The 12,752-nt window shown below is 46.0% G+C and overlaps 1 protein-coding gene and 1 long non-coding RNA gene across 4 annotated transcripts in view; one reads left to right on the top strand and one right to left on the bottom strand.

The window, feature by feature from the left end:
- LOC138750279 (uncharacterized) overlaps window positions 1–12,752 on the bottom strand; it is a 38,455-nt gene that overhangs the window by 15,195 nt on the left and 10,508 nt on the right. The window lies entirely within an intron of this gene.
- Window positions 5,258–12,445, top strand: LOC138750269 (ice nucleation protein-like). Of its 2 annotated transcripts, XM_069912376.1 has the most exons (3): window positions 5,258–5,410; window positions 7,145–7,420; window positions 9,050–12,445. In XM_069912376.1, exon 3 carries the CDS (start codon window positions 9,166–9,168, stop codon window positions 10,156–10,158), a length of 993 nt encoding a protein of 330 aa, XP_069768477.1. In that variant the 5' UTR covers window positions 5,258–5,410; window positions 7,145–7,420; window positions 9,050–9,165; the 3' UTR covers window positions 10,159–12,445. The 2 variants fall into 2 exon arrangements, with proteins under 2 accessions (XP_069768477.1, XP_069768478.1); XM_069912377.1 differs by lacking the exon at window positions 7,145–7,420.

The following is a 12,752-nucleotide window of genomic DNA, read 5'->3' as shown; positions in this document are numbered from 1 at the left end:
TGAGACCTCCATGAAGACTGGGTCGTGTTCTTTTGACTTCCTGCAGAATCCAAAATCTTGTCCTTTGTTTTCTTGACATTGAGTGAAAAGTTTGATTTGTTAGCATTCAACCAGCTGATCTATGTCCTTCCTTCCTCGCTTCATCATTGCCATTTATTGTTTGCTGACAATTGTGGTGTCATCCGCCAACATGTCGATAGCAATGGAATTATGGCTCACCACACACAGTCATGGGTTTACAGAGAGTAGAGCAGGGGCTAAGCACACATCCTTGGACTGCACCTGTTTTGATGATCAGTGGGGAAGAGACCTTGTTTCCAATTCGTCCTGACTGTGGTCTTCCAATGAGAATGTCAAAGATCCAATTGCAGAGTGAGGTACAGAGGGATAGAGTTAGTTGCTTTTTGACCAGCACTGAGGGAACAATGGTATTGAAGGATGTCCTGAAGTGGATAACTAATCTAATATTGCTCCTTTTGGATCAACAGAGACAACCTAAATGAATTGAACTATGAATTAACCACATGTCATCTCTTTTGCCTCCCTTGTTGATCGACGTTCAATATTGATGAGTTGGAAAGATGCTGTTGCCCCTAAAAGCACCCAATTCCTCTGTGATATGGTGGCAGGCCTAACTTTGAATTAATCAGATGTTCTTCCACAGATTCACATTTAAACATTCTGTGTCCATGGGCACCTTTAATTCAACATTTTTGTAACATTTAATCACTGGGACCTTGCTTTATATGTTTGTTTTCTTTAATGGTAGTGAAATTTTATGTCCTCACAAAAGAACTTCAGAAGCGAAGGTGAAGGAATTTGGAGTATCGTATACTCTTTAAATCATGTTCTATTAGACATATGTTATAATTGTTTAAATGTTTATCACTTTATTTCTGTTTGTTATGATATAATGGTTAGACATGATCAATTATTTTTATAATTTGTATTTTATCTGAATCTTCCTTTTTATGTATTACCATTGATTAATGGCTTCTGTTTGTTTCCTGTTTCTTAAAGGCCACTGAAAATATTTTAAAAGAGAGCCTCATGCCTTTGAAGCAATGGGCCTCCTGCCGGGTACCGGATATGAAAGGGGCCACCAGCCGGATGTGGAATGGGCCTCCTGCCAGATGCCGGATGTGGTATAGTCCTCCTGCCGGATGTGGAATGGGCCTCCATCCGGATGCCGGATGTGAAATGGGCCTCCTGCCGGATGTGGAATGGGACTCCTGCCGGATGCTGGATGTGGAATAGTCCTCCTGCCGGATGTGGAAAGAGCCTCAATCTGGATGCCGGATGTGCAGTGTGCCTCCTGCTGGGAAGGTAATTGTTTACATATTTTTTGGTCTCATGCACCTATTTCCACTTTTTGTGAAGATACCTTTCATATCTTGTCAGGTTCAGAATCAGGATTTATTGTCAAGAACATGTACTAATATTTGGTGATTTGGGGCAGCAGGATGGAGCAAACATTCATCTTATAACCATCGTTCAGAACTACTCTTAAAAATAAAGTTAACAGTGCACAAAAAAGCAAGGCTGTGTCTTTGGCTCATTGATTATACAGGATCTGGTGGCATCAGGGAAGAAACTGACATTGTGGCATTGACCTCTATTCCTCAGGCTCCAGTACCTTATCCAATGATAGTAGAGTGAGGAAGTTATGGTCTGGGTGGTGGAGATTTTCCATGATAGAGACTTTTATTTTAAGACAGCATGTCATGTATAGATTCTGACTGGAGTGAATTCTAGTGCCTGTGATGTTACAGGGAGAGATAAAAACCCTCTCGAAATTATGATTTTCCTGAGATATGGCACCTCCAGACCAGGCAGTGATGCAACCTACCAGAATGATCTGCATAGTACACCTGTGGAGGTTAAGGAGTGTCTTCATTGCGATAATGAATCTCCTCAGGCACATCACACAGTATAGCCAATGGTGAGGTTTTTTTGTGAAAGCATCATGATGGAGGTTCCATCACAGATCCTCAGAGTTTTAATGCTTAGGAATTTGACATTCGCGAACATCTGCACTCCTGAGACCTCCATGAAGACTGGGTCGTGTTCTTTTGACTTCCTGCAGAATCCAAAATCTTATCCATTGTTTTGTTGACATTGAGTGAAAAGTTTGATTTGTTAGCATTCAATCAGCTGGTCTATGTCCTTCCTTCTTCGCTTCATCATTGCCATTTATTGTTTGCTGACAATTGTAGTGTCATCCGCCAACATGTTGTTAGCAATGGAATTATGGCTCACCATACACAGTCATGGGTTTACAGAGAGTAGAGCAGGGGGCTAAGCACACATCCTTGGACTGCACCTGTGTTGATGATCAGTGGGGAAGAGACCTTGTTTCCAATTCGTCCTGACTGTAGTCTTCCAATGAGAATGTCAAAGATCCAATTGCAGAGTGAGGTACAGAGGGATAGAGTTAGTTGCTTTTTGACCAGCACTGAGGAAACAATGGTATTGAAGGATGTCCTGAAGTGGATAACTAATCTAATATTGCTCCTTTTGGATCAACAGAGACAACCTAAATGAATTGAACTATGAATTAACCACATGTCATCTCTTTTGCCTCCCTTGTTGATCGACGTTCAATATTGATGAGTTGGAAAGATGCTGTTGCCCCTAAAAACACTCAATTACGCTGTAATATGGTGGCAGGCCTTACTTTGAATTAATCAGATGTTCTTCCACAGATTCACATTTAAACATTCTGTGTCCATGGGCACCTTTAATTCAACATTTTTGTAACATTTAATCACTGGGACCTTGCTTTATATGTTTGTTTTCTTTAATGGTAGTGAAATTTTATGTCCTCACAAAAGAACTTCAGAAGGGAAGGTGAAGGAATTTGGAGTATCGTATACTCTTTAAATCATGTTCTATTAGACATATGTTATAATTGTTTAAATGTTTATCATTTTATTTCTGTTTGTTATGATATAATGGTTAGAAATGATCAATTATTTTTATAATTTGTATTTTATCTGAATCTTCCTTTTTATGTATTACCATTGATTAATGGCTTCTGTTTGTTTCCTGTTTCTTAAAGGCCACTGAAAATATTTTAAAAGAGAGCCTCATGCCTTTGAAGCAATGGGCCTCCTGCCGGGTACCGGATATGAAAGGGGCCACCAGCCGGATGTGGAATGGGCCTCCTGCCAGATGCCGGATGTGGTATAGTCCTCCTGCCGGATGTGGAATGGGCCTCCATCCGGATGCCGGATGTGAAATGGGCCTCCTGCCGGATGTGGAATGGGACTCCTGCCGGATGCTGGATGTGGAATAGTCCTCCTGCCGGATGTGGAAAGAGCCTCAATCCGGATGCCGGATGTGCAGTGTGCCTCCTGCTGGGAAGGTAATTATTTACATATTTTTTGGTCTCATGCACCTATTTCCACTTTTTGTGAAGATACCTTTCATATCTTGTCAGGTTCAGAATCAGGATTTATTGTCAAGAACATGTCCTAATATTTGGTGATTTGAAGCAGAAGGATGGAGAAAACATTCATCTTATAACCATCGTTCAGAACTAGACTTAAAAATAAAGTTAACAGTGCACAAAAAAGCAAGGCTGTGTCTTTGGCTCATTGATTATACAGGATTTGGTGGCATCAGGGAAGAAACTGACATTGTGGCATTGACCTCTATTCCTCAGGCTCCAGTACCTTATCCAATGATAGTAGAGTGAGGAAGTTATGGTCTGGATGGTGGAGGTTTTCCATGATAGAGACTTTTATTTTAAGACAGCATGTCATGTATAGATTCTGACTGGAGTGAATTCTAGTGCCTGTGATGTTACAGGGAGAGCTAAAAACCCTCTCGAAATTATGATTTTCCTGAGATATGGCACCTCCAAGCCAGGCAGTGATGCAACCTACCAGAATGATCTGCATAGTACACCTGTGGAGGTTAAGGTGTGTCTTCATTGCGATAATGAATCTCCTCAGGCACATCACACAATAGAGCCAATGGTGAGGCCTTTTTGTGAAAGCATCACCATGGACGCTCCATGATAGATCCTCAGAGTTTTAATGCTTAGGAATTTGACGTTCGTGAACATCTGCACTCCTGAGACCTCCATGAAGACTGGGTCGTGTTCTTTTGACTTCCTGCAGAATCCAAAATCTTGTCCTTTGTTTTGTTGACATTGAGTGAAAAGTTTGATTTGTTAGCATTCAACCAGCTGATCTATGTCCTTCCTTCTTCGCTTCATCATTGCCATTTATTGTTTGCTGACAATTGTGGTGTCATCCGCCAACATGTCGATAGCAATGGAATTATGGCTCACCACACACAGTCATGGGTTTACAGAGAGTAGAGCAGGGGGCTAAGCACACATCCTTGGACTGCGCCTGTGTTGATGATCAGTGGGGAAGAGCCCTTGTTTCCAATTCGTCCTGACTGTGGTCTTCCAATGAGAATGTCAAAGATCCAATTGCAGAGTAAGGTACAGAGGGATAGAGTTAGTTGATTTTTGACCAGAACTGAGGAAACAATGGTATTGAAGGACGTCCTGATGTTGATAACTCATCCAAAATTGCTCCTTTTGAATCAACAGAGACAACCTAAATGAATTGAACTATGAATTAACCACATGTCGTCTCTTTTGCCTCCCTTGTTGCTCGACGTTCAATATTGATGAGTTGGAAAGATGCTGTTGCCCCTAAAAACACTCAATTCCTCTGTGATATGGTGGCAGGCCTAACTTTGAATTAATCAGATGTTCTTCCACAGATTCACATTTAAACATTCTGTGTCCATGGGCACCTTTATTTCAACATTTTTGTAACATTTAATCACTGGGACCTTGCTTTATATGTTTGTGTTTCTTTAATGGTAGAGAAATTTTATGTACTCACTAAAGAACTTCAGAAGGGAAGGGGAAGGAATTTGGAGTATCGTATACTCTTTAAATCATGTTCTATTAGACATATGTTATAATTGTTTAAATATTTATCACTTTATTTCTGTATGTTATGATATAATGTTTAGACATGATCAATTTATTTTTATAATTTGTATTTTATCTGAATCTTCCTTTTTATGTATTACCATTGATTAATGGCTTCTGTTTGTTTCCTGTTTCTTAAAGGCCACTGAAAATATTTTAAAAGAGAGCCTCATGCCTTTGAAGCAATGGGCCTCCTGCCGGGTACCGGATATGAAATGGGCCACCAGCCGGATGTGGAAAGGGCCTCCTGCCAGATGCCGGATGTGGCTTAGTCCTCCTGCCGGATGTGGAATGGGCCTCCATCCGGATGCCGGATGTGAAATGGGCCTCCTGCCGGATGTGGAATGGGACTCCTGCCGGATGCTGGATGTGGAATAGTCCTCCTGCCGGATGTGGAAAGAGTCTCAATCCGGATGCCGGATGTGCAGTGTGCCTCCTGCTGGGAAGGTAATTGTTTACATATTTTTTGGTCTCATGCACCTATTTCCACTTTTTGTGAAGATACCTTTCATATCTTGTCAGGTTCAGAATCAGGATTTATTGTCAAGAACATTTCCTAATATTTGGTGATTTGGGGCAGCAGGATGGAGCAAACATTCATCTTATAACCATCGTTCAGAACTAGACTTAAAAATAAAGTTAACAGTGCACAAAAAAGCAAGGCTGTGTCTTTGGCTCATTGATTATACAGGATCTGGTGGCATCAGGGAAGAAACTGACATGGTGGCATTGACCTCTATTCCTCAGGCTCCAGTACCTTATCCAATGATAGTAGAGTGAGGAAGTTATGGTCTGGATGGTGGAGGTTTTCCATGATAGAGACTTTTATTTTAAGACAGCATGTCATGTATAGATTCTGACTGGAGTGAATTCTCATGCCTGTGATGTTACAGGGAGAGATAAAAACCCTCTCGAAATTATGATTTTCCTGAGATATGGCACCTCCAAGCCAGGCAGTGATGCAACCTACCAGAATGATCTGCATAGTACACCTGTGGAGGTTAAGGAGTGTCTTCATTGCGATAATGAATCTCCTCAGGCACATCACACAGTATAGCCAATGGTGAGGTTTTTTTGTGAAAGCATCACCATGGAGGTTCCATGACAGATCCTCAGAGTTTTAATGCTTAGGAATTTGACATTCGCGAACATCTGCACTCCTGAGACCTCCATGAAGACTGGGTCGTGTTCTTTTGACTTCCTGCAGAATCCAAAAGCTTATCCATTGTTTTGTTGACATTGAGTGAATGGTTTGATTTGTTAGCATTCAACCAGCTGGTCTATGTCCTTCCTTCTTCGCTTCATCATTGCCATTTATTGTTTGCTGACCATTGTAGTGTCATCCGCCAACATGTTGTTAGCAATGGAATTATGGCTCACCATACACAGTCATGGGTTTACAGAGAGTAGAGCAGGGGCTAAGCACACATCCTTGGACTGCACCTGTGTTGATGATCAGTGGGGAAGAGACCTTGTTTCCAATTCGTCCTGACTGTGGTCTTCCAATGAGAATGTCAAAGATCCAATTGCAGAGTAAAGTACAGAGGGATAGAGTTAGTTGATTTTTGACCAGAACTGAGGAAACAATGGTATTGAAGGATGTCCTGAAGTGGATAACTAATCTAATATTGCTCCTTTTGGATCAACAGAGACAACCTAAATGAATTGAACTATGAATTAACCACATGTCGTCTCTTTTGCCTCCCTTGTTGCTCGACGTTCAATATTGATGAGTTGGAAAGATGCTGTTGCCCCTAAAAACACTCAATTCCTCTGTGATATGGTGGCAGGCCTAACTTTGAATTAATCAGATGTTCTTCCACAGATTCACATTTAAACATTCTGTGTCCATGGGCACCTTTAATTCAACATTTTTGTAACATTTAATCACTGGGACCTTGCTTTATATGTTTGTTTTCTTTAATGGTAGAGAAATTTTATGTACTCACAAAAGAACTTCAGAAGGGAAGGTGAAGGAATTTGGAGTATCGTATACTATTTAAATCATGTTCTATTAGACATATGTTATAATTGTTTAAATGTTTATCACTTTATTTCTGTTTGTTATGATATAATGGTTAGACATGATCAATTATTTTTATAATTTGTATTTTATCTGAATCTTCCTTTTTATGTATTACCATTGATTAATGGCTTCTGTTTGTTTCCTGTTTCTTAAAGGCCACTGAAAATATTTTAAAAGAGAGCCTCATGCCTTTGAAGCAATGGGCCTCCTGCCGGGTACCGGATATGAAAGGGGCCACCAGCCGGATGTGGTATAGTCCTCCTGCCGGATGTGGAATGGGCCTCCATCCGGATGCCGGATGTAAAATAGGCCTCATGCCGGATGTGGAATGGGACTCCTGCCGGATGCTGGATGTGGAATAGTCCTCCTGCCGGATGTGGAACGAGCCTCAATCCGGATGCCGGATGTGCAGTGTGCCTCCTGCTGGGAAGGTAATTGTTTACATATTTTTTGGTCTCATGCACCTATTTCCACTTTTTGTGAAGATACCTTTCATATCTTGTCAGGTTCAGAATCAGGATTTATTGTCAAGAACATGTCCTAATATTTGGTGATTTGGGGCAGCAGGATGGAGTAAACATTCATCTTATAACCATCGTTCAGAACTAGACTTAAAAATAAAGTTAACAGTGCACAAAAAAGCAAGGCTGTGTCTTTGGCTCATTGATTATACAGGATCTGGTGGCATCAGGGAAGAAACTGACATGGTGGCATTGACCTCTATTCCTCAGGCTCCAGTACCTTATCCAATGATAGTAGAGTGAGGAAGTTATGGTCTGGGTGGTGGAGATTTTCCATGATAGAGACTTTTATTTTAAGACAGCATGTCATGTATAGATTCTGACTGGAGTGAATTCTGGTGCCTGTGATGTTACAGGGAGAGATAAACCCCCTCTCGAAATTATGATTTTCCTGAGATATGGCACCTCCAGACCAGGCAGTGATGCAACCTACCAGAATGATCTGCATAGTACACCTGTGGAGGTTAAGGTGTGTCTTCATTGCGATAATGAATCTCCTCAGGCATATCACACAGTATAACCAATAGCCCTTTTTTTGAATGCATCACCATGGAGACTCCATGACAGATCCTCAGAATTTTAATGCTTAGGAATTTGACATTCGTGAAAATCTGCAGCCTTCTTTGTTTATTTGGTGTTGCTTCTGGTATGTGTGAGTTGGTCATTTCCCCAGTAGTCTCTTCCTCCTGCTTGATGTGGAATCCTCCAAATCCCAGATGCCGGATGTGGAATGTTTCTGCTGCAAGATGCCGGATGTGGAATGGTCGGCCTGCCAGATGTGGAATAGTCCACCTTTCAGGTGCCGAACGTGGAATGTTCCTGCTGCTAGATGCCAGATGTGGAATAGCTTTGCTGCCATATGACAGATGTGGGATGGTCCTCCTGCCAGATGCCAGATGTGGAATTGTCCGCCTACCAGTTGCCAGATGTGGAATGGTCCGCCTGCCAGGTGCCAGATGTGGGATGGTCTGCCTGCGAGATGTGGAATGGTCTGCCTGCTAGATGTGGAATGGTCCACCTGCCAGGTGCCAGGTGTGGATAGTCCATCTCCCAGATGCCAGATGAGGATTGGTCAGGTGCCTGTTGTGGGATGGTCTGTCTGACAGGTGCCGGATTTGGACTGCGCCTCCTGGCGGATGTCAGCTGTGTAATAGTCCTTCTGGATGTGGAAAGGGCCTGCTAAAGGAAAAGATACTTTGGGGAATCTCCAATGTTCTTCTACCTTGATCACATTTAATCTATCTCTGCTTATGGGCTCCTTTTATTCAATATTTTCCTAATTTATGAGATCACTAGAAACTTGCTTTATTATTTTGTGTTTTACTTTAAAGGTAGTGAAATGATTTGTACTTACCCGAGAAGTTCAGAAGGTGAGAGGATAGAATTTGTCGTATTATATAATTTTGTGACTTTTTACAATTCGCCATGTTATAATTGTTGAAGTAATTTACAACCTTGTTGTCATTTGACTGTTATGATATTGTGTTTATATAATAGTTTGATTTCTCTTCTCTAACTCTTTCTTCTTTCTGTTTCCAGGTGCTCAATCATTTATCCAACATCCTGTGGACCAGACACTTTCAGAATTTGGAATTTTTTAGAATGTAATATAATAATATCAGTGGTATTTATAAGTACATTTAAGCTGTTTTCAAATGATCAAAAACAAAGGCACGTCCCAACTAGAAATGCCACTGCACAGGGTGGGGTTACAGTGGCCCTGGGTAGTGGGGTTACAGTGGCTCTGGGTAGTGGGGGTTACGGTGGCTCTGGGTAGTGGGGTTACGGCAGCTCTGGGTAGTGGGGTTACGGCGGCTCTGGGTAGTGGGGTTACGGCGGCTCTGTGTAGTGGGGATATGGCGGCTCTGGGTAGTGGGGTTACGGCAGCTCTGGGTAGTGGGGTTACGGCGGCTCTGGGTAGTCGGGTTGAGGCGGCTCTGGCTAGTGGGATTACGGCGGCTCTGGCTAGTGGGGTTACGGCGGCTCTGGGTCGTGGGGTTACGGCGGCTCTGGGTCGTGGGTTTACGGCGGCTCTGGATCGTGGGGTCACTGTGGCTCTGGGTCATGAGGTTATGGCGGCTCTCAGTCGTGGGGTTACGGTGGCTCTGGGTCATGGGGTTACGGCGGCTCTGGGTCGTGGGATTATGGCGGCTCAGGGTTGTGGGGTTACGGCGGCTCTGGGTAGTGGGGTTACGGCGGCTCAGGGTAGAAGGGTTACGGCGGCTCTGGCTAGTGGGGTACGGCGGCTCTGGGTCGTGGGGTTACGGCGGCTCTGGGTCGTGGGGTTACGGCGGCTCTGGTTCGTGGGGTTACGGCGGCTCTGGGTCGTGGGGTTACGGCGGCTCTGGCTAGTGGGGTTACGGCGGCTCTGGCTAGTGGGGTTACGGCGGCTCTGGGTCGTGGGGTTACGGCGGCTCTGGGTCGTGGGGTTACGGCGGCTCTGGATCGTGGGGTCACTGTGGCTCTGGGTCATGAGGTTATGGCGGCTCTCAGTCGTGGGGTTACGGTGGCTCTGGGTCATGGGGTTACGGCGGCTATGGGTCGTGGGATTATGGCGGCTCAGGGTTGTGGGGTTACGGCGGCTCTGGGTAGAGGGGTTACGGCGACTCTGGGTAGTGGGGTTACGGAGGCTCTGGGTAGTTGGGTAAGGGCGGCTCTGGGTTGTGGGGTTATGGCGGCTCTGGGTATTGGGGTTACGGCGGCTCTAGGTCGTGGGGTTATGGCGGCTGTGGGTAGCAGGGTTACGGCGGCTCTGGATCATGGGGTCACAGTGGCTCTGGGTCATGAGGTTATGGCGGTTCTCAGTCGTGGGGTTACGGTGGCTCTGGCTCGTGGGGTTACGGCGGCTCTGGGTCATGGGGTTATGGCAGCTCAGGGTTGTGGGGTTACGGTGGCTCTGGGTAGAGGGGTTACGGCAACTCTGGGTAGTGGGGTTACGGCGGCTCTGGGTAGTTGGGTAAGGGCGGCTCTGGGTTGTGGGGTTACGGCGGCATTGGGTATTGGGGTTACGGTGGCTCTGGGTAATGGGGTTACGGCGGCTCTGGGTCATTGAGTTAAGGCAGCTCTGGGTCGTGGGGTGACGGCGCCACTGGGTGGTGGAGTTACGGCGCCTCAGGGTGGTGGGGTTACGGCAGCTCAGGTTAGTGGGGTTATGGCGGCTCTGGGGAGTGGGGTTACGGTGGCTCTGGGTAGTGGGGTTATGATGTCTCAGAGTCGTGGGGTTACAGTGGCACTCGGTAGTGGGGTTACGGTGGCTCTGGGCCATGGGGGTTACGGTGGCTCTGGGATGTGGGATTATGGTGGCTCTGGGTCGTGGTGTTTCGGTGGCTCTGTGTAGTGTGATTAAGGTGGCTCTGGGTAGTGGGGTTACGGTGGCTCTGGGTAGTGAGGGTTACGGTGGCTCTGGTTAGTGGGATTACGGTGGCTCTGGTTAGTGGGGTTACGGTGGCTCTGGGTCGTGGGCTTACGGTGGCTCTGGGTTGTCGGGTTACAGTGTCTCTGGGTTGTGGGGTTATGGCGGCTATGAGTGGTGGGGTTACGACACCTCTCGGTGGTAGGGTTATGGCGGCTCTGGTTAGTGGGTTTACGGCGGCTCTGGGTCGTGGGGGTTACGGTGGCTCCGTGTCGTGGGATTTTGGTGGATCTGGGTCGTAGGGTTACAGTGGCTCTAGTTAGGGGGATTAAGGTGGCTCTGGGTAGTGGGGTTACGGTGGCTCTGGGTAGTCGGGCTACGGTGACCCTGGGTAGTGGGGTTACGGTGGCTCTGGTAGTGGGGGTTACGGTGCCTCTGGATAGTGGGGTTACGGTGGCTCTGGGTCATGGGGTTACAGTGGCTCTGGGTCGTGGGGTTACGGTGGCTCTGGGTAGTGGGGTTACGGCGGCTCTGGATTGTGGAGTTACGGCGGCTCTGGGTCGTGGAGTTACGGTGGCTCTGGGTAGTTGGATTACGGTGGCTCTGGGTAGTGTGGGTACGGTGGTTCTGGGTAGTTTGGTTACGGTGGATCTGGGTAGTCAGGTCACGATGACTCTGGGCATTCGGGTTATTGTGGCTCCGGGTAGTGGGGTTACGGTGGCTCTGGAGAGTGGGTTTACGGTTGCTCTGGGTGGTGGGGTTATGGTGGGTCTGGGTAGTGGGGTTATGGTGGCTAGGGTAGTGGGGTTACGGTGGCTCTGGGTAGTGGGGTTACGTTGGCGCTGGGTAGTGGGGATTACTGTGGCTTTGGTTAGTGGGGTTACGATGGCTCTGGATAGTGGGGTTATGGTGGCTCTGTTTAGTGGGGTTATGGTGGCCTGGGTAGTCGGGTTACGCTGGCTCTGGGTAGTGGGGTTAAGGTGATTCTGGGTAGTTTGGATATGGTGGGTCTGTGTAGTGGGGTTATGGTAGCTCTGGGTAGTGGGGTTATGGTGGCTCAGGGTGGTGGGGTTGCGGCAGCTCTGGATGGTGGGGTTATGGCGTGGTGGGGTTACGGTACCTCTGGGTGGCGGTGTTATGGCGGTCTGGGTCATGGGGTTAAGGCAGCTGTGAGTAGTGGGGTTACGTTGGCTCTGGGTCGTGGGGTTACGGTGGCTCTGGGTAGTGGGGTTACGGCACCTCTCGGTGGTAGGGTTATGGCGGCTCTGGTTAGTGGGTTTACGGCGGCTCTGGGTGGCGGTGTTATGGCGGCTCTGGGTAGTGGGGTTAAGGCAGCTGTGGGTAGTGGGGTTACGTCGGCTCTGGGTAGTTGGCTTACGGGACTCATTTAAGGATTCTTATGTTTAGACTTTAACGATTTTTTTCCAATGTATTGTACACTTTGTTTACAGTTCTTCATGTGTTTACATGTGTATGTTGTGTACAGTTTTTTAGACCTCCAATAAGTGGTATTTGTGTCTGTCCAGAGGAAAAATGAATCTCTGAGTTTTTATGTGTGTACTTGTCAATAAATCGGAATCTATATGGCACCATTTGTTCCCAGTTGTTCTTTATTTGTTTCCCTGCGTAGGTTGAGTTGGTTCTTTTTGGCATGACCAAGAAGTGGTAACTCTGCCTCGCCTACAGGAACAAGAATCTCAGGGTTGAATGTGACGTCATGCACTGAACTCTGACAGTCAATCTGTAGTTGGCCCAAAGGGCCTGTTTCTAAGCTGGGAAACTTTATGACTCTGTGAAAAGATCTAAGTGGCGGGAAATAATTTTTTTCAGGGAATGCCACAGTAAAGTCTGGAAATTCAAACTGCGTTTAATTGTAATGATTCAGCAAAA

Source organism: Narcine bancroftii, unplaced genomic scaffold (assembly GCF_036971445.1).
Source record: "Narcine bancroftii isolate sNarBan1 unplaced genomic scaffold, sNarBan1.hap1 Scaffold_111, whole genome shotgun sequence".
Taxonomy (NCBI): Eukaryota; Metazoa; Chordata; class Chondrichthyes; order Torpediniformes; family Narcinidae; genus Narcine; species Narcine bancroftii.
This window is presented reverse-complemented; position numbering and strand designations above follow the sequence as displayed.